This window comes from Lissotriton helveticus, chromosome 8 (assembly GCF_964261635.1).
Source record: "Lissotriton helveticus chromosome 8, aLisHel1.1, whole genome shotgun sequence".
Classification (NCBI taxonomy): Eukaryota; Metazoa; Chordata; class Amphibia; order Caudata; family Salamandridae; genus Lissotriton; species Lissotriton helveticus.
Window position 1 is genome coordinate 939,594,436 of NC_136069.1, and position 21,852 is coordinate 939,616,287.

The window sequence follows — 21,852 nt, forward strand, 5'->3', positions numbered from 1 at the left end:
AACTGTTCAATGCCTTCATTGTAGCGTATGTGAATGTGACAGTAAGGGTAAGAAAGGAACGATCTAAATAAACATCTAGGACACTATTGTAATCACCTCCTAATACACTGGGGACCCCATGTCAGACAGCCAATTTGTTCGACAGCTTGTCTAGAAAGGCGGCCTGATCGGAATTTGGCGTATATATAGATGTGACAACTACTAGTCTGCCATCCGATTGTACCTTTCACTATAACATAGCGGCCTTCTACGTCTATTAGTGATTCTATGATGTGAAAGGGGTCCCTGTTCTGACCCAAATCAAGACTCCCCTAGCGTACGCCAAGTAGCCTGTTGCGTGTAATTGCCCTCTCTATCTCCTCTGTAATTGTGTCACCTCTGACTTCGGCAAATGGGTCTCTTGGAGGAGTCTTTTAAGATATGAGTATATACGATACCTGCGAGATGGACTATGAATGCCCCTCACATTCCATGTACATATTTTAGTTGGTGCCATATCATTAAGTTGATAGCTGGTTAAGGGTCGGCTTCCGCCGTCGTTTCCCTAGCAAGCTGTTACCCAAGATGTTGTGTCTCAGTGTGTGAGAGATGGCATAACAAATACAAACAAAATACAATAATAGCAAAAGGACAAATATGCCACAGGCAGTCGTCCAAACAAAAGGTAGAAGTAACATTTAAACAATGCCTAGGGCGGTTTCTGTATGCAGCAAAATACGAGTGCAGGACAAGAGAGATAGTGCTTCTACGGCTCCCCATCTCCCAACCGATTTTGCATGGGCCGGGACCCTGTTATAAAAGGCACATATACTTTTCTCTGGGGGGGACCCCCACGTGATAACACATGTATTCGTTGAGCCCACAGCTCCCGCCACCCGTCCTCATCCATACATTCAATTGTACATCAATATACCTATACATATGACTGAACAGAGTCATGAAGTAACATTAATATCAGCATAGTATACTTACATGTATGGTACCATGCTTCTATCAATGCCAGTTAGGAATTCCAGTGCATAAGTTTAAGCGATGTCATCTGTGATCTGAGGGGTGACCGTAGGTAGTTCTCACGAGTCCTGTGAATTCGGGTATTCATTTGAGAGTTCTTCGTCGCTGACCTGTTCCTGAAGACTGGAAATCAAGGCAGTTTCTTCCTGTGCCCAGCTGATGACCGCAGCCGCTTGGAGAGCCTTGTGTTGATCACGTAATATCTGTGTTGGGTCCAAGAGCCTGAGAGGCATGAAGCTTCTTACATTTCTTCTCTCTTTGTCGACGGCCAGAAGAGGTGTCTGCAGCGGCTTCTTTCGTATCGGTTGACAGTGCATTGCCTCCCGCGGAGCCGTACATATCAAGCCATTATCCCGCCTCCTCCGGGCTATCGAGAAAGTGAACCTTGCCACCTGTAACAACTCTCAGGTGTGCAGGGAAGAGCAGAGAGTATTTTAAGTTGCGCTGTCTTAGTCGTATGTTCACTGCCATGTATGAATATCGTTGTTTCTGTACTAGCAACATGAAGTCTGGGAAAAACATGATTTTGTGGTTGTCTACTTGCACTTCCTGTAGTTTTCTGGATTCCTGGAGTATGGTGTTTCTGTCCCTATAATTCAACAAACAGATTAAGAGTGGCCTTGAGTGTCATGCATGGAGGGCGAAGGGGGCGCTATCGAGTCCCCTGCCAGAGTATGCGTCGCTGGAGGGCCGTCTGCTGCAGAGCACGTCCCGACTAAACTAGTTTCCCTGACCTATAAAACTTTGATTAATAACTTGCCGGACGGACTTGGGAAACTGAAAGATACATGGGAATTGGACCTGGGGGTGATGGATACACTTGATTGGGAGACGGCCCTGATGCACCCTAGGGAAGTCGCGATAAAGTCCAGGCTTCGACTCATATAATTTAAAATCCTCCATAGGATATCTACATGGCAGCAGAGAGGGTCACATACAAAGCTAGAGGTTGCCCCAAGAAGTTCAATAGAGTGTGGGGGAAATGGAGACGGTACCATGGTCTAGACGGGGGTCTATGTATGAAAGAGGACGGACCTTCTTGCTGTCCAGACGCAGGTGGGGGGGTTATGGACGACTATGTGCACTACAGAGTTAGGCGGCACAGCACTGTATCCACGTGTAGTGTTTTGTTATGCAAAATTCTGGGGAGGGTGGGCAGAGGGTGGAAGGGGGGTAGGGTATGGTGGAAGACCTTATGTGACATGCTTGTTATCTTTTCATGGTTTAAAATTGCAAATAAAAATAATAAAAAAACAAAAAAAGAGTGGCCTTGATTTGGAGCCCGGGGGTGGGGGTCTGGCTGGTACTCTGTGTGCCCTTTCAACAACGAAGTGGGGAGAGAGTGCTTCTTCAGGCAACAACGTACGGAGCAAGGATTCGGTGTAAGCCACAGGGTCTCTGCCCTCCGTCCACTCTGGGAGACCCACCACGCGCACGTTGTTTCACCTACATCGGCCTTCGGCATCTTCAGCCCTGCCCTCTAGAAACTCCACTCAATTGAGAAGGTCTTGGATATGTTTTTCCACCATTTCTATCTGTGGAGAGAGCTCCGTAATGATGGTCTCCAACATGAATGTTCTGTGTACAAGTTTGCGGTGGTCCGCACAGAATAAGTTGAGATCAATGGCCACATTATCAATTTTACTCTCCAGAGAGGTGCAGGTTTGGTTCAGAGATTTGCCTAGCTTCTCCACCACCGGCAGCATGGCATCTGATTTACTGGACATCGGATTGGTCGCTCCCTCCTCTGTCATCCTGTCAGTTTGGGCTCAGGTCAGTGGGGGTGGGGCGAATGAACCCCTAGCGCCAGTTCTTGTACGACCACCGCAAGAAATAGATTTCAGGACGTCTGTGCGTGAGGCTTGACGGTGGGTGGTGTAGTAAGACAGCCATGGCGGGCACCTGGCACTGTGTGCAGTCGTACAAATCAGGAGTACAGGGTGTTTCGCTGTGAGTTGAGTTTCCAGTGGTGCCCAGACCTTCCTTATGTTGGGACCAGCTGCAGTCTTTCATGTGTGGAGGATCTAGGCCTGTATAGGCCCCAGGGTGTGAGACCAGGATCTTTGCCAGGTAGCAACTGGAAGTTTCTCCGTGGTGCTGTATTTCTCCTTTCAGAAGTGTGGGCCTGGCGCTAGCTCCCGTGCTGTCAAGATCCCCTGAATCCGGTGGTAAGTTGTGGAAGGGAGAGTCATGTGTACCACTGCACTGGTTAGCAGTGACCCTCACTGCCGATCGCCTCCACTTGCCTATCGGATGCCACAGTTCATTTCAGTCAGTTTTAAGCTGTGCCGCTCCCCGCACCGGTGTGCTCAGCTGCTTATGAAAAAGGATTTTTGGATGCGTGTGCGGCTGACCCCTAATGTTCTGGTGGGCGGGGTGTGTCCTCGGTCTAGCGTAATGGGCTCCCCTGGGATGGCAGTGGCTCGATCCCTTCCCCGGAGTCAGGTAGGCTCGGATGCAGGTCGCTGCACCTGTTGCTTCTGCGTGTTTCGCTGTGTCGTTCGGGTCAGCAACAGGCTTAGCCAGAGGTGTGTCTGGCCCTGGAGATTGTGTATATTCGGAGATATGCGGTGGGGAAGGGGAGCCGTCGATGGAGCTCTAGACGAGCACGTCAGTCTCCATTGCTCGTGTAGCCACGCTCCCATCAATCCTCCTCCCTTGTACCATTGGGTCAATGTAGCCAGGGCCACTCTGCTGCAGCAGCCTGGCCATAATAAGGATGTAAGTACAGAGTTCAATAGTTTATAGACTTTCTGGGGAATAAGGAAGATCAAGTTCTGCAATGTATACAGGAACAGTGGTAAAAACACCATTTTGGACACTGCCAGTCTGCCCATTAATCACAGTGACAATGTGTTCCAGAAGGCCACCAATTTCCATAGGGCATCGACTACCTTGTCCACATTAGGGCGCAGCTGCTGTGCCTTTGTGTGGGCTACCTGTATCCCAGATATTGAAAGTATGCGCGTTTCCATGCAGACCCAGGTTTGGAAGGTGGTTTAATGGTGTGGAGAGCAACACTACCAGGGGAAAAAGCAAGTACTTATTGCCCTTGATACAGAGGCCAGACACATTCCCAAAGTCATCCAGGAGTTGCAACAATATGGGCAGTGCTATACATGGAGTGGCCACATAGAAAAGTGCGTCGTCTGCGTAGAGCGAGATGATGTGGGAAGCATCACCCAACCATATACCTCAATCCCACAACATAGGTCGTGCCCAGATCACCAGGGGTTCTATTGCTAATGCAAACAGGTAGGGTGACAGAGGGCAGCCCTGCTGTGTCCTCTTCTCCAAGGCCCATGCCTCCTAGTGGCTTCACCCTACGTTCACTCTGGCGTTGGGATTAGTGTAAAGTAACGGCACCCACCCCCGGTATTGTGGGCCTAGACCCATAACTCTTAGCATTTCAAGCAGGTAGCCCCAATCCACAGTTTTGAAGGTTGCCAGCTCCTTTTCCCGGTGCTCCACCTAATATACGACATGAGCGAGACGTCTGAGATTCATACTGGTGTTGCATCCAGAGATGAACCCACACTGATCTTCATGCACCAACTGTGTCATATGTGTGGTTGTTAAGCAGCTTACACAATATTTTCACATCCACGTTAATCATGGTCTCGACACCGCCCGGTATATGGAACATGCAGATCTCTCCTTCCCTCATTGATGGGGGCAGGATTCCACTCTCACAAGCCTCCAAGAGTACCCCAGAAGACCTTGCGTGACCTTTGCAGAGAACATCTGATATAACTAGGGCAGTGTGGGAAGTCAGTCTGTGTCGGCCGCCCACCGTCCCTTCCACTCAAGTAGACACAAAAAAGTATGACGAGTATGGGAGAGGGTTTTGTCTTTCTTGTTAGTCCTCAATTGTTAATATATTATTCCCAATACTTCTGAAGGTATATCTTTTCCTCTCAGATTGGGAGGGTAGGGTATTTTGAGAAATGCAATAAAGGGATAAAGGAAATGAAAACAGGGCTTCGGTTAGTGATGCTGTCAGCGTCCTAGGGTATTCTTTGCTTGCCGTGTCCCAGGTCTGGGTCAGCTTGCAGCAGGGCTTTGTCCGTATCCACGAAAGAGAACCGAAAAAAAACCCAGCAAAAAAAAGAGTCAGACTGCCGTCCTGGCGTTATATGTAGGGGGATAGTGCTTCCATCGACTGTTCCCTGAAGTGCCTAAGTTTGAGGAAGGGTTGAGGTGCATTACAGTTTGGTGCCTCGTAATCCCGCCCAACAGCCCCAAAATGAAAATAAACCAGGCACTTGCCTGAACCCACAGCCCTCCTTGACCTCGGAAAAAAGAAGCCACAGCCTCTGCTTCCCTTGCTGGAGTAGTGTACTTGGGGGCACTGCTCCAAGAGCGGACAACGTTGCTATCTTCCTTCTCGCTTTGAGACGGGTTCCTGGTCTGTGGTGTCTCAGGAACTCTTCTTCACTGGATGCCGGGCTCGTTCTCCTCTTCTTCTGGATCGGTGTTCGCGGGTCTCCCTTACTCCACACCAACAGCGATAGCAGTCTCCAGCCTAAAACAGGCCTTTTCGCCCACCTCCGTCGCTTGTTGTTGCCGGCATGTGGATTCCGGTGTAGCGGTCGAGACTGCCTGGTCCGTTTCTGGTCTGGATCACTTCGTCTGCCATGTTGGGGAGGTTGGGCCCTACTGGTGCGGAAGGGAATCCACCACAGGCAGAAAGCCATCACTGCCTGGCGCCTTGGCTCACAGCAACATACTCAGTGCCGTGTACAGCTCCTCCAGCCCAACAGGGGCATCAAGTGCTTTGGTTGACTGGTAGCACAAGCCATGGGAGGTCCAGTCCCTCTAGGAATAGGATAAAGCGGTTGGAAGTTATGGTAGAGTCCATGGCATATATTCGCTGCAGATGCTGCTGAAAAACGTCCACTATCCCAGCTCTGGTGGTAACCTTGGTGCCATCCACCACTGTCAAGTGTTTGGTCAAAGGCAGCGGATGCTCCCTAAGAACTATCCAAGCCAGCAGCCGACCTGACATTCCCCTTTCTGTGTAGCCTCTACCTGCATTGCTTAAGCATGTATTTGTGCAGACGATCCCATACCTCATCTATACGTAGACGTTCTGCCTGCTCTCTGCAGCAGACATCAGGGTGAGACTGCTCCCCAGCCTGCAATGTGGTCATCTCCACCTCCTCTCTGTCAAGCTACCAATGGAGCTGTCTATGCACTCTGCAGGTTAAACCCATGCATTGGCCCTTCATGACCGCTTTTAGTGTTTTCCACTCAGTGGCTCTACTGGATGTGGTACTCCAGTTGACCAACATATAATCCGACAGCGCCTGTTAAAGCACCTCTCTCCTAGCTGGGTCATCCAGGATATCAGCTGACATCCCCCAAGACCGAGCCTCCCCCCCATAGTCACCCCAGTGTAGGGCACAGCTCACAGGGGAGTGATCTGATAGGAATCGTGCCAGGTGGGCCACCTCGATGTCCTCCGGCCACAGGAATCCCATTAAGAATATCTTGTCCCGTGTACTATATGTATTGTGCATGGCTGAGTAACAGATATATAACTACATACCTGATGCGCTGAATGGCTCATCTGCCAGATATCCACAAATACCAGATTTTCCATCATGTTACAAAGTGCAGTGGTCATTAAAGGCTTGGTGCCCATCCTAGGAGGTACCCTGCCCAGTTTAGCATCGAGAATACAATTAATTTCTCCCAGCCACAGGAGAGGCGTCTACATCGTGAAGTAGCAGGTCTTGCATGTTGTGAAAGAATGCGAGGCCATCATTATTCAGGGCATCGGTGTTTTAAGATAGTCAGGTCACTTCCGTCCAGGGTCCCCCCACAACAGTACAATTTGATCACCATCATCAGCCTCCCTATACGTGGGGGAGAACCGGACATTGGGCTCTACCTAGATTAGTGTGACCCTGGCGTAAGTGGAGTACGAAGAGTGGAATACTTACCCTTCTCATTTCTTGCCAGTCTAAATCATCTTGGTGTGTTTCCTGCAAACAGGCTATGGAGATTCTGTGCTGTTTTAAGAAGCTGAGTACCCTATACCGCTTAGTGTGGGTCCCTAACCCTTTTACGTTCCAGGTCAGGAGTCTAATGTTTGCCCACCACCATCATATCACCCGCCATGCAGTGAAGCCTACTAACTGCTGCCAACTGTACATCAAAAACGTGCAATTCACAATAATCCCTCCCCACAGACAAACATAGTTCAACCTTGTTAGTATCAATGCCCACCTCACGCATGTGCCAGGACATGCACAGCCACCCAACCAGTCCAACAGGGACCAGCTAACTTACTCAACAGGGAGCAGCTAACATACTCAACAGGTCAGCTTCCTGAACAGTTATCCACCTGCAAACAAGGCTGTTCTGCTTCCGGGCATCTCTGAGCTAATGCCTCTCATATTCATTCGCACCCCACAGTATGCAGTGTCAGGGGCTATCACATACCAGCAGGCATCCCATCAGTGGAGAGTATCCCAGTGAGACACACTGCAGGCGCTCTCTGCCTCGTTCACCTTAGCCATCCATCTCATCCCCCCAGTCAAACACACATCTCACCAATGCATCAGTAGGGGAGTCAGAGTATTCACTTTCTCTCTTATCCATCACCACTCCCCACCTCCAGGGCAACCAGTGTTTCTGCCATGGCCCTGCAATGGGCTCCGGGCCCTCGATTCAGTTCCAGCAGCTGCTGGCAACATGTTGACATCCTCTACCCCCCCCCCCGGTCTCTACTATACAGAGTTGCATAGTACCGTACTCCCAAACTGTGACCCTTCAGTCTCTTCGTGGCATGGTGTTATGATCTTCCTCAAACAGAATGCAGCAGCGGGACCCTCTCCCGACACGGGTACCCCAAGTAAGTTTTTGGCTGCGGCCAAAGTATTGTGGTATCGTCTTCCCCGGATCTCCAGCCATTTCCACACTTCCTCTGGCTCTCAAAAAGGTGCGCTTTTCCTTGTGTTAGGACTTTTTAGTTTAGCCGGGTACACCAACATTTGTTGAAGTTGGTGTGCCCTCAGTTTCTGTTTGATGCTGAGAAATGATTTGCGCTGCTCCTGTACTTGATCAGTGCTGTCCGGATATATGGTGCTCTTGCTGTTACCAAAGTGTGGGGCCTGCTGTTTGTGGCCCACATGGAGGATACAGTTGCTGTTGCAGTAGTTGAGTATCTTGGCAATTATGGCCCATGGTGAGACTATGGGTCCTCTTTCCACCACGAATAATTCAGAGTCCCAGTGGCTTTAGTTCTGTAACACTCCCAGTTTTCCAGAAACTTTTCAGTAGAGCGCACTTCTGCTCTAGGTTGCCGGGTGTGGTATATTAGGTGATGGTGATCACCAGGTTCGAGCGTGCAGTTTTGTATTTACCCATGTTATACGGAGGTGAGCGGTCTCCCACCCTCCTAGCAACCTACTGTGCCAGCACCTCTCACCACTCGGCCGCCTTTAGCTTTGTACTGCCTTCACCACTCCCACTTCCACAACGCCAGTGCTCTGAACATCCACTCATGTGGTCTTTAGGGTGGGGCAATGGCGTGCCACCATGAGGCCACTGCAGTGCCAGGCAAGGCTGCAGCACATGCCCACTCCTGTGAACCTCCCCAGAAGAACCTCCAAGGGCACTGGGTAGGCCTAGAGTTGATGTGAGCACTCCGGGAAACCAGGGCAGCTCGAGGGTACCTCAACAAAGCACGGGACAGTTCTGGTATCCTCACCGGGCTCCTCAATACTTCCATTGATCTACAGATCGCCTGCCTTTGCAATCAGGTTTTGTGGCTTCCTTCAGAGACGGCCCCAGACAGCCTCCTAAGAGCACCTGGGGCGTTGATGGCAAGCTTGCTAGCCCCCAGTTGGTGCCCCGTATCCCTGTGTCAGGCGTTACTTCATCTCTGATGGTGGGGTGGGTAACTCACCACATAGGAGAGCATTTATGGTACACCACCGCTCTGGTCCCAGGCTTCCCGGCAGACCCCGGGGAGGGGGGTTTCCACCAACTCCACAACACCTCCATGCGCAGCACTGACTGTGCCCTCTAGCGGCCTCTGGGACCCGTGGAGAATGATCTAACTCCAATCCAGTCAGATGCATTCACAGCATAGCCCAGCGGCATGTAACTACAGTCACAAGAGGCTGCGGCTCCACCTCTCATCGCAGGCTTTGGCTCCATTGTAGGTGAGGTCCCGCCAGGCAGGCGGTCCAGTGGCAAACACCAGTCAGTGGCATACACTACACACACGTCTGGTCACGAGTCGACGAGTCCGACAACAACAGTCACACGCCCACTGACTCTAGTATGACTCATCATGAACATCATCACTTCCACTTTCACTTTGACTTACTAGTTACTGTTGTTGTTGTCGTCGGCCTCGTGGCATGATTCCAGCACGCGCAGTGTGGCCAATCCCCGACGACAATGCCATAGAGCAGCCAACACCCACGCGCTGCACCATCCTGCTGGAGTAGTCAATCCTGGCGCGGTGTTAGCAGCGCCACTGCGCGAGGATTGGCTAAGAGCAGAAGGATATCTGCCCATTTTGAGACCTCGGGTCCATGCTTATGTCAGACACTACTGGTAGGGGGGGGGGTGAAGGTCTTAACTGTGCGCATGCGCGGGCCAGTCGAAATCTCCACTACTCTGGCCTTTTACATGCGCACCCCTCTGCCTGTACGCTGCCTGCCTACCTGGCTGTCACTCTGATGCAGCCCGGCCCCCCACGCCGCCGGCCCACTTGCCTTATGCAGTCCCGATCCTGTTGGGCTTTTCCCGCAGTGCGCTCGGCTACGATTCTTGTTCTAGTTTTAATTATAAATAATACTGATACTGCAAATACTTTTTATTCAGTGCAGTCGGCGGTCGTCTCGTCCAGGCTAGTGGGGCAACACCCGAACGCCCCCAATGGACGCACCGCCACTGATAGCCACGCAGCCCTCTCCCCTCACTCAGTCTGGGACCCCTGCAGGCAGTCGCTCCTTGATTTTCAGCTCACCAGAATGGTTGTGTAGAGCTCCCTAGGAGCAGGATTATGTAGGATGAAACAGGATTTGGGTGAAAAACTTGCCGGAGTTCAGTGGCTCACATTCTGTCTGCCATGTTGCTTGGCCATGCTCATTAAAAGGATACAGTTCGTATCTATTCAATCAAACCTGGAACAGAGGCTACCCTAGTCACTTGAAAACTGAGCTGGTACTCACATATCGTTACTTTCACTCAATGAGGCATTAAAGTGCAAAGGAATGAGTTAGAGTCATATGAAGCATTTGTATCTAAGGCATCACCTGATCCAGTTCCTACTATATGTCCCAAAACCATTATTATTAGTGTGTGGGGGCTCTCTGATCATTTTCTTATTTGTAGATATTCACTCTGCATAATATTATGTAAGGACAACAGCAGGCATTGTACCACATTCTCTTCCCATCCAAAGTAATGGATAATGAAAAGGCCTAAAGCTGGTTGCTGTCCACATTAGGGGGCAACAGGAAAGCCCATCTATCCCAGCTCAAGATCGAGCTTTAGGGAAACAATTAACTACCACTTCTCGCACCATAATCTCATGGGATGTTGCAGGATTAAGAAAACTAACAGACAATGACTCCTCATTGACTTATTTTCCCAATGGGACATGTTATGCCTACAGGAAACTTGGACCACTTCTCCGGTACCAGTCAGGAAGCTTTTGTTCCCATAGCTCAGTCTAGCAAGTTTAGAAGACAATCAGGTGGTCTGTCAATATACGTCTCTACAGCAAGAGAAATCAACATCATCCCTCTAAAGCAGTCTAGCTCATCATGACACATAGTAATTTGAAATCACTACCTATTTTGCAATAAATTCTCTTCTATCCTTATGATCAATGCTTCTTTGAAAGTACACGATGATGATCAAAAAGAAAACTTACAGCTTTCTGTCAAGCGATTGAAGATTTAGTTTACCAGCACTATGTCTACGAAGTTATAGTAACTGATGACTTCACCCTCAACCTACTGGATACAACTAATGCTTCATTATCTACCACATTTCAGGTTAATAGAACATTTGCCAGAAGTGGCAGAGAAGGCTTTAGGATTTTCTAATTCTACATTTTGTTTCTTAATTGTCACTCACTCAAGGTGTTGTTTCACCTCCGTTGAAGTCCGCGGTTATTGTACCGATTCTGAAAAAACCTGGGGCAGACCCCTCTGTCCCTGCCAATTTCCGCCCCATTTCGCTCCTACCGTTCCTGGCAAAGGTGCTCGAGCGCCATGTCACCGGCGCTCTGAGCTCCTTTGTAGAGACTCATGGAGCTCTCGCTCCTCGCCAGGCCGGTTTTCGCCCCGCACACTCCACGGAGTCCGTTGTCCTCTCGGTCTTAGACAACCTCAGGGAGGGTATGGATACCAACCAGCGCCAGGCCTTAGTGCTCCTCGATCTCTCAGCCGCCTTTGACACGGTGGATCATTCCATCTTGCTTTCCCGTGTCAGGGCGGCGGGGATCGGGGGGACTGCTCTGGTCTGGCTATCCTCCTTCCTGAGTGACCGCACCCAGGCCGTCCGCCTGGGTGATTTCACAGCGGACGTCCGAAAAGTTCAGTGCGGGGTCCCCCAAGGCTCCTCTCTTTCCCCCCTCCTGTTTAATCTCTATGTCGCCCCTCTTATTTTTTCTCTTCAACAAATGGAGGTCGCCGCATTTAATTATGCGGATGACCTCCAGCTTGTTTTCAACATCTCCTCTTCTCCCTCTTCTGTTCTTAACTTCCAAACTGTCATGCTCCATATCCGGGACTGGATGAACCACAACCATCTTAAACTCAACCCCGATAAGACCGAGCTGGTGTTGACGGGTGGTTCATCCAGCCCCTGGCCCTCCCTTTTCTGGCCCACCTCTCTTGGTTCCTCTCCCGAACCCACTTCCTCTGTCAAAACCCTTGGCATAAAACTTAACTCTCAACTCACCCTCCACTCCCAGGTTTGCTCTGTGGTATCTTCCTCTTTTCTTTCACTGCGCACTATACGCAGGGTGTCCCGTTTCTTCACTTTTTCTGCCCTTAAACTCATCATCTTAGCCATGGTGGTGTCCCGCCTGGACTACGGCAACGCCCTTTATGCAGGTGTCCCTGCATACAGCTTACGGCGTCTGCAGCAGATACAAAACCAGGCGGCCCGCCTGGTATTCAATCTTCCTAAATTTCACCGTTCCTCCCCCCTCCTGAAAACCCTACACTGGCTCCCTGTGCGAGCCCGGATCCAATTCAAGCTCGCCTCCATCACCTTTTTGGCCCGATTGGGCCTGGCACCAGCATTCATCTCCTCCGAGATCACCCACTATGTACCCACCAGGGAACTTCGTTCGTCCTCTCAGTCCCTCCTCACCATCCCACGCTACCGGACAAAGAAGTGGGGAGGTTCGAAATTTGCCACCCTTGCCCCTACACTCTGGAATTCCCTCCCCCTAGAACTCCGCACCATCACCCTCTACTCTCAATTTCGTAAACATCTCAAGACCCATCTGTTCGCTAAGTCTTTCGACTAAATCCTCATCAGCTCTCCCCGTCTTTTTAGCCCTGGACCCTGTTAGTTCTAGCGCCAAGAAACCGCAGGTGTATGAGCGCTCTATAAATATTTTAAAACTCAAACTTAAAACTCAAACTCAATTGTTATTTTTCACCTGCGTAGACTTAATTCTTTTGCAGGGAAAAGAAAGCAAAGTCCATCCGCTGCCTCACTGCCAAAGGCAATCTCACAGATTGCCTGGTGGCTGCAGCGCACCTAAAATGCTGGCAGTGCCTAGCAGGCACCGTCCACCAAATTAGGGTGTGGGCATAGGAAAGGCCTTTCCACCGTAGCATCGCCGCCATGGAAAGGCTGGGGGAGATTGGGGTTGGGGACCAGTTGCGGGCCCCTCTTGCATGGGGGGTGTTGCTGCACTGGGGGGTACCCATGGTTCCTCCCTGCATTTCCATGCACCAAGTGGCAGGCACCGTGTGCTGCCTGCCACGTAGTGCAGGGAAATGCAGTGCAAGCACTTTTAACATTACGTACGGAGCGGCAGCTAGCAGCACCGCCCGCAATGTCAAAAGCCCTGGATGAGCCCGCCAGTATGGCAGGCGCATCCTAATCGCAGTGGTAGGACCGCCGCATGTCTGGCGAGCGGGCCCAAACACCACTACGATGCCATCGTAATCAGCCCCAAAGTATCCTTTTTAATATTTGCATCATGCAGAATAACTTCAAAACTGCAGAGTTTTGCTGTTGATGCTATTTTAAAAGTCACCAGGACCATACTTCTGCTCATATTATCTTACACCCAGCATACTGTTACAGCTAATTTTGTGTCTGAGTCGAGCTAAAGTGTAAGGCATGCCAAAAAGTCTTTCCTTAATCTCGATACACATAAAGATCTCATGTTCGTTTGGAATTTGGCTAATTTAATCAAGATTTAGCAGGAAAAGCTGAACCAACATTAAACATGCAAAAGAAGACTTATAAAAATATATTTTACAAATAATATTTCAGGAAAGCCAAGATCATCCACATTTTTAAATGCTTTAAAAAATCGGTGGAACAGAACTCTTAATTTTACAAATAGGCACTGCAATAAAGATGTTTACTTATATTTTACTGATATTTTAGTACAAGTTATGAATGTACTGTTATTGTGCTGTTTTCTAATTACTTAAAACAATCACATATAATAAAATTGTGTTGTTGTTACTAGGGGTGTAGGAAACAGTGGATACAATGTGATACTATTTAAAACGAAACAATTTACGCGTTAAAAACATCGCTAAATCTTACCGTCCACTATCAATGCAGTGAAAAGAACTCCTGTAGAAGCTTCCGTCAGCAATGCTGCTGACTGGACTGCAACAGATTTTTGAGCGATGTTGGTACCCTCCAATGAAAACGCTTCCATTTGCTTTGTGAGACTGCATTGAAACAGGTATTTTGCAGTTAAGGCTGGAATCGTGAGTTCACACACAGAATCAACTTTATTCCATTAAAGGTTAGAGTCATAAAAGAGCAATACAAGGAACAAATACAATAAATAAAAAGGTAATAAAGCATAGGTTTATGTAACGAAACTCAACCCAAGCCTGTGGGCTCAAGTTCTGGTTCCAGTATTTGGTGCAATAATTAGTGGGACAGGAGATACCGAGTACCTGGAAACGTAGTATCTGGGTCCCATTGTATACAAAGGGGAAGCAGGACCTTCCATCAAGCTATCTGTTGATTAGTTTACTGGATATTACCAGTAAGGTCTACACGAAACATCTCCTGGGAATGTTAGAAGAGTGGGTTAATGATGCTAATATTGTCATCAAGGCTCAAATGGGTTTCTGTAAGGGCTATTCAACAATGGATGGTTGTGTAATATTACATCTATTAGCTGAAAAGTATCCCCTTAAGAAGAAACAGCTGTTATATGTGACACATTGATCTGTCAACAGCATTTGACACTATTAATATGCCTCTCCTGCGGGAGAAGATGAGGAAGTGGAAGTATCCCCCGGGACCATTTAAGCTGATTATCCAGTTAAGTGAAGGCTCTTGGACCAGGGTGGAATTAGGGGGAAGCGGAGCTTTGTCAAGAAAAATTGATACTCACAGTGGAATGAGGCAAGGGTGTATGATGGCCCCGCTCCTGTTCTTCATATCGATTGCTGACACATTGGTAGGATTAAACCAGGTTCATTCTTTTCCACCCAAATTAGGTAATGAGGCCATCTCAGTATTGTTTTATGCCGATGATACAGTGTTGCTGGACTTATACCGGTTGGCCTACAGGGGCAATTAGATGTTTTTGCAGAACATTATAAGGCCAATGATTTGAAAATAAATAAGTCAAAAACTAAAGTGATTGTCTTTTCAAAAGGAAGGGTTCAGAATAAGAGGTTGCAGTGGTGGTTAAGTGGCACTCCAGTAGAGATGGTAAAGGAATATAGTTATCTTGGTCTTCTTTTAAGATACAACCTTAATTTTACTCCTCATATTGACCATCAGGAGGTTTGTGCTAAGGCTATTGCAGGTGCTTTGTATAGGATGGACTTAGCATTGGGTCATACATCCATCAAAGTCCTATAATGCTAAAATTATTTGTCATTTACTTTATGGATGTGATGTTTTGCCGGTAAACTATGTAAATGTAAATGTAAAGTGTTTTTATAAAGCGCAATTTGCACTCCAAGGAGCATCTAAGCGCTTGAGAAAGAAGGCAGTCCAGTGGGTCGCTGTTTAGGAAAGGGGAATGCTGTATCAGATCAGGGATTTACAGATAGTATTTGATAAATTGAAAATCCAAGTTTTAAGGGCCTTTCTGAAGTCTGTTTCTTTTTCTATTTGTCGAAGGGGTGGTGGAAGACAGTTCCAGGCCTTAGATCCTAGTACTGCCAGGGCCTTGCCTCCTCTAGTTTTTAGTCTGAAGTTGGGGATTGTCAGGAGGTTAGCTTTTTGAGACCTGAGGTTGCGCAGAGGGGAGTAGCGTTTAAACATCTTTTGGATGTAGCCTGGACCTTTCCCATGAAAGGCCCTAAAGGTTATTAGAAGAACTTTAAAAAGGATCCTTTTCTGGATTGGCAGCCAATGTAATATATCCATTGCTGCTGTTGCTGAGGTTCTTCTGTTCCAGCCCAGCACCAGTCTTGCCGCGGCGTGTTGGACCATAAGTAGTTTATGACAGATTGTTTTATTTGTCCCTGCATATAGACTATTGCAGTAGTCGAGGCGAGATGTTACCATTGCTACTGCCGCCATTTTCCGTGCCTGAAAAGGTAAGAAATCAAAAAATGTCCTCAGTGTTTTAATGAGGCCGAAACATGTTCCGGCCACCGCTACTGCCTGATGTTTAAAGGTCAGTGATGAGTCGAATTTGATCCCTAAATTCCGGGCAGACGTAACGGTGTTAGGGGGACCGTCCACCTCCTCTGGCCACCATAGGGAGGGATTAACCAGATTCTCCTTTCCAAAGGGCAGAATCTCTGTCTTCCCTGTGTTGCATTTGAGATGGTTTGCGCTCATCCATTGGAATGTGACTTTGAGTAAGGTTCAGATCATTGAAATTCATATTTGGAAAAAATGGCTTGGCCTGCCCAGAGGTTCTATAAATAATGCCCTGAGGCTAGAGCTGGGCCTTAGTAGTGTATTATTTAAATATAAACAGTATCTCCTCAATTATTGGTGTAGTCTCTATAAGGATGAAGAAGGTACCCTAAAGCAAACAATGAAATCATCCGTGCAGGCAATGGGCCATTAATCTCCTCGACATCAAGGTTTCCCTGGATGTCCCAGAAGGGGTAGAGCTTCAAATTATGTCTAGAGCACAGCAGAAAATGTCCCAGGGTCTAAGCACAGAGTCTAGCTGTGGTACATCAAACTGAAGTAGTGAATGTTAAACCCTTTGTGAATATAAAAAAAAGAAAAAAGAAAAAAGAAAAAAGGTACTCTGTGGACACTCACAAAATACCCATCAGTCACCACTCGGAACCGCCCTTCATCATTTGGGATTCCTGTTGGCCATATCCATGGTATGCCACTGGTATCTGATGGAAGGTCAGGTGTAATTAACCTTTGTATACCTAGTGGCGACCTGTATGGTTGTGAGTGTCACAGGCCACTCATTAGTAAAAAGAGGAGAGTGACTCATTTGCAGTGCATGTGAAAAAGAGTGTGCAGTGAACCTAAAATTGAGTGAGGGAGCAGAAGAAGTTATTTATTCTGTTTTATGCTCGCTCCATCAATGTTAAAAAGCAGCATTGGTAAATTTAAACAAATATTTACCAGGATGAAAAAATGGTCAACATGTTTCAGCAATTTCGGGGACAGACGTGTCCCTTGCTTTCATCAGGACCTTCATATAAAGAAATGCTACTGCAAAATTATAATGTGAGAAGTGAATATAACGTGACTACATATAAAGCAATCTGCAATATTAGAAAACATCACCTGAGTCTCTAGGTGTCGTCTGTTTTTGCAGTTGATGTATGTCACAGTACAGATGAAGTAAAAGGCTCCACCCCGCCTGGCAACGGCTCAGGACATGAGGGAAGCACCGCTCTCTCCGTCGGTACTTCGTTTCCTCCTTCTGAGCCGGTTGGGGAGGTCAACCGGCTCAGAAGGAGGAAACGAAGTACCGACGGAGAGAGCGGTGCTTCCCTCATGTCCTGAGCCGTTGCCAGGCGTGGTGGAGCCTTTTACTTCATCTGTACTGTGACATACATCAACTGCAAAAACAGACGACACCTAGAGACTCAGGTGATGTTTTCTAATATTGCAGATTGCTTTATATGTAGTCACGTTATATTCACTTCTCACATTATAATTTTGCAGTAGCATTTCTTTATATGAAGGTCCTGATGAAAGCAAGGGACACGTCTGTCCCCGAAATTGCTGAAACATGTTGACCATTTTTTCATCCTGGTAAATATTTGTTTAAATTTACCAATGCTGCTTTTTAACATTGATGGAGCGAGCATAAAACAGAATAAATAACTTCTTCTGCTCCCTCACTCAATTTTAGGTTCACTACACACTCTTTTTCACATGCACTGCAAATCAGTCACTCTCCTCTTTTTACTAATGAGTGGCCTGTGACACTCACAACCATACAGGTCGCCACTAGGTATACAAAGGTTAATTACATCTGACCTTCCATCAGATACCAGTGGCGTACCATGGATATGGCCAACAGGAATCCCAAATGATGAAGGGCGGTTCCGAGTGGTGACTGATGGGTATTTTGTGAGTGTCCACAGAGTACCTATTTTCTTTTTTCTTTTTTTATATTCACAAAGGGTTTAACATTCACTACTTCAGTTTGATGTACCACAGCTAGACTCTGTGCTTAGACGCTGGGACATTTTTTGTTTATTACATGTCATTGAGGGAATGTGTCTCAGCATGGTCTTTAAACTCCCTCAGGCCCCCTCCCTACCTTAATGTTATTTTTAGAGCACAGCAGAAACAAGTATTCAAAACCCTAGTTAAAAACTGTGTTAAGTTCCCTTGAAAGATTTCACAACAGCCAGGCTGCAGTGGTTGAAGGTAAGTTTATTGAAGAGCACATAAGAGACAGTCCTACTCCATGAAGCCTGGGCCAACAGTCATGTGTGGAATCTGGTGACACGCCATGTTCCAGATTCCACCCAGGTCCAGCCAGATACCACACATCCCCTGCCATTAACAAAGCAAGATTTAACAATGCATAACAGAACGTCAAGTAAACAATATTTAACTATTTACATCTTCACACACTACCGCATGAAATACTCCCACGACCTTTGAAAAACAGATTTAGTAATCCATATGATAATCTTTACACCACACTGGTTTCTGTCTAAATCTCAACTCTCTCTGTACTACGTCATCCATGGACTGAGAACTTATCTCTTTGTACTGATGCAGTGCTACTCCAGATATTTCTTCAAACCCCCTCCCCTATACCTTGTAAACCTCAATCACACATTTATCTCATCAGTGGGGCCCATAACACTGCGAGTCACTTCCACACACACTTGCACTACTTCAAGGATTCAGTGAAGATCAAATATGAGAGCAGCTGGATCATAGCGGAATGTCTAAATTATACGCTAATATTTATACTATGTACATCTGCAGTTTAATCTTTTACCATGGTCTATTTACGAAAAAACTATTCAGACACACCACCATTATTTTGTCAATGGATCTGCTAGTAAAAATTAACTAAAGGATAACAAGACCAGCTTAATTCTCCATTTATTTAATTTTTATTCTAAAACGAAAATCTTCTAGCATGACATTTATTTATTCAATTTTATTTTATTCATCTAGTTAAACAACCTAGAGAAAGAAGAATTAAATTCAAACATTTATATTTATTTTAGATCAATAGTTCAGGAAATAAGCTAATTATTTACCATAATCTCAGGACACAGACATTAGCATAGGACAGAATAGTTCCCTAATATCATCTTTCCATTCTCTCTAATTGTTCACCTCATCTAAAGACTCCATACCCATTCAAGAAAAGTTAAAGTTCAGAACATTTCAAAGTCCTTACACCTCAGGAAAGATTCAGCAATCCGGCAGCATGTCGGGATGCAAAGATGAAAATTAGGAAGGAAGAGTTTTTTCTCAAGTCCGAACTTACTCTTTTATACCCTTTTTCACTAACTAATCTATCTGAATTTTGAAACATTTGTGGTCTTTAACAGTTCTGATTGGTCAAATCAAGGGGTGGATGAGCATAACATCATTTTATTGTTCCAATTTTGCACGATCATCAAATATGAAAGTGGTCTTTGTTTTAGCTTATGTCCATTTCACTTGTGTCCTTAAGTCGCTAGTTTCACATTTCTTCCCATGGTCACGATGCGGAAGTTCATTTTTGTTGGCATTAAGTCAGGTCCCCAGGGCAGATTGTCCTTGACCCATTCTGCACAGGCACAGGCAGCTCACACTCGTTCTGAGCTCAGTCGCACATGCGTACTGCACTTCAATCTCGGAGTCACAGAAACATCCATTTTTGACTAGGCCGCATGGGCCAGAACGGAAACTATTATAGAAATAAACACAATTAAACATTAATTGTTGGAATTGAACCCTTCTGTTTGCCTTCCACCATACTAAAGTATCCCTGTAGGTTATTACCTAGCAGATAAGGCAACATATATGCATAGTTTAGTCACCATTCTTCATCTTTTATGACACAATTAAACAGACAAAAGCACATTGTTGCCGCTTTTGAGTAGTTTATAGCAATTGTGTTAATTATAGACGTCACAATATCACTTAATTAGTCAATTATGGTTTGCAACATATGCAAATTAGTCTCCCACGTGTATTTGTGTGTGTGCACTCTATTCTATGTTGGTTAATTTTCTAAATCACACAATTAGTTCATGTTACTGTTATGAGGATGTAATTTCACGAGGGGTATACAAAATTTAGTTTTTCCACTTCGCTCCATCAGTACCAATTAGTATTTTTTTCTCACAAAACTTGAACCCACACCTTCATCACCCAAACATAACCACTGTGGAATCTTCACAACTTTACTCTTGTTCCAGACATTGCCATCAGACAATTTTACAACCTGTTTACCAACCCTGACTATTTCAATGGGTGCCGAGTACCTTGACTCACCAGATTTCACCTACCTCCTTTTTTCACTGGAACACAATCAAGATCAAGATTTCTTTATTCGGTATTTCAACAACACCATAAAAGTACATAATTCACACTATAAAAACATTTCATTAGGAAGAAGCAGAAATAAACTAATCAAATATACAGTATTCGGCCACATCCATATTTTCTCCATTTGCAATAACAAAGATAAAATTCATTTAGTAGACCTTAATCTTTCTGCAACCCTCAAAAAATTAATCACACAAAATAATGTCAGGGGGTCTTTTGACTCCTTTAAAAAAACAAGGGCATCTCTTGCTGATCTTAAATTAGCTTTTTTTAAAAGATGTATTAAAAAACAGCGTCTGGGTGTTTGATAAAATGGGCATATTAATACAAAATGAAGAGTGTTCTGTGGAGATCGGTGATCGCAGCCACAGGGACCCTTTGACTCAACCGCATTACTGAATCCCGCAGGTTCAGATAAAATATGATGTAGCAAGTTGAGTCTAAAACGCGTTAGTAAAAATCTGTCATGGGGGTTGTATACAAGGGAGAGATAGGGCTCCAACCCCCTAGAGGATTTCACTGTCATGTAGGCCTGTACGGTATGCTTACTACTGTCCCTCATTTCTCGTGACCGGGTGGTAAGTTTGGAGAGCTTATCAAATACTCTTACTTGATCTTGTTTTGTGATACTCTGTGGGTTTGAAAACAAATTTCCAAATCCAATGCTTTCCAAAACCCCTTTCACATATTTTAACCAGGGAATAGATGTGCCTTTCTCACTCTTCAAGCAATCTGTAACAATCAACCGCGACAGATTGGCTTCCTGATTAATCCATAATTTTAGCCAGGCCATGAGGGGTCTGTTCCTCACCCTGTCCTCCAGGTACTTACAGCCAAGTTCCTCATGTACTATATATGATGGTACAGATTGGGGTACTTTAAGCAACCTTCTTAAGTATTTGTTTTCCTTGGTCCGTAAGCTGGTTACATTACCCATTCCCCATAAGTCTGCCCCGTACACAACCTTTGCAACAGTGATCGAGTTGTACATGGTCAGCATTTGTTCGGAAGCCCAGCGGCCCAGTCTGCGCCCAAAATTCATAACCGCTCCTGAGCTCGCTGCCAGCTTACTGCCATGTTCGTCTATCAGCGATTTAAAATTCAAATTTCTATAGAATAAAATGCCCAAGTATAAAAAAGTCTGCACTTTTACCAGACTTGTAGTGCCAATTTTATAATTAAAATGTTTACCTGTATGTTTTGGGCCTAACTCCATTATATATGATTTTGTCAAGTTGGCAGATAGTAACACAATCATTTACCTTCAACGGTTGCAACTGTCCATTATCTTGTAATCCCCACTCATGTCAGATTTGACAGAAACTGTTTTTCCATTTTTCCTTTCAAGTAACTCCATCATCCATGTCTGATTCAGATTGCACACACTTTTCCTTCCTCTCATTTTTTCAAAAGGAGAAATATCACCATCACACCTAGAGGTGTTTCTGTAACTCCATAATAACGCCTTTATGGCTTGTTGGCACATTTTCCCATTAATGATGGCCAGCTATAAACCTTCGTTTAACACTCTCCACAATCCCATTTTGCTCTGAGGATAATAAACTGAGGAACACCTATGTACAATTCCATGCCCCTCTTAGAATATTTCTATTTCATTAGATGTCAGCTGAACACCATTGTCCATAAGTAACGATCCTGGGATAGCTTCCCTTACAAAAATGT

The 21,852-nt window shown here is 46.1% G+C and overlaps 1 protein-coding gene across 3 annotated transcripts in view; it reads right to left on the reverse strand.

Annotated features, from left to right (window-relative positions):
- The window catches only part of ADGRG7 (adhesion G protein-coupled receptor G7), a 1,657,602-nt gene that overhangs the window by 689,732 nt on the left and 946,018 nt on the right, over positions 1 to 21,852 (reverse strand). For all 3 annotated transcript variants that reach the window (XM_078657782.1, XM_078657780.1, XM_078657781.1), the window contains exon 7: positions 13,792 to 13,922. In XM_078657782.1, the coding sequence (XP_078513908.1) occupies positions 13,792 to 13,922 (131 nt within the window). The remainder of the gene's footprint in view (positions 1 to 13,791; positions 13,923 to 21,852) is intronic.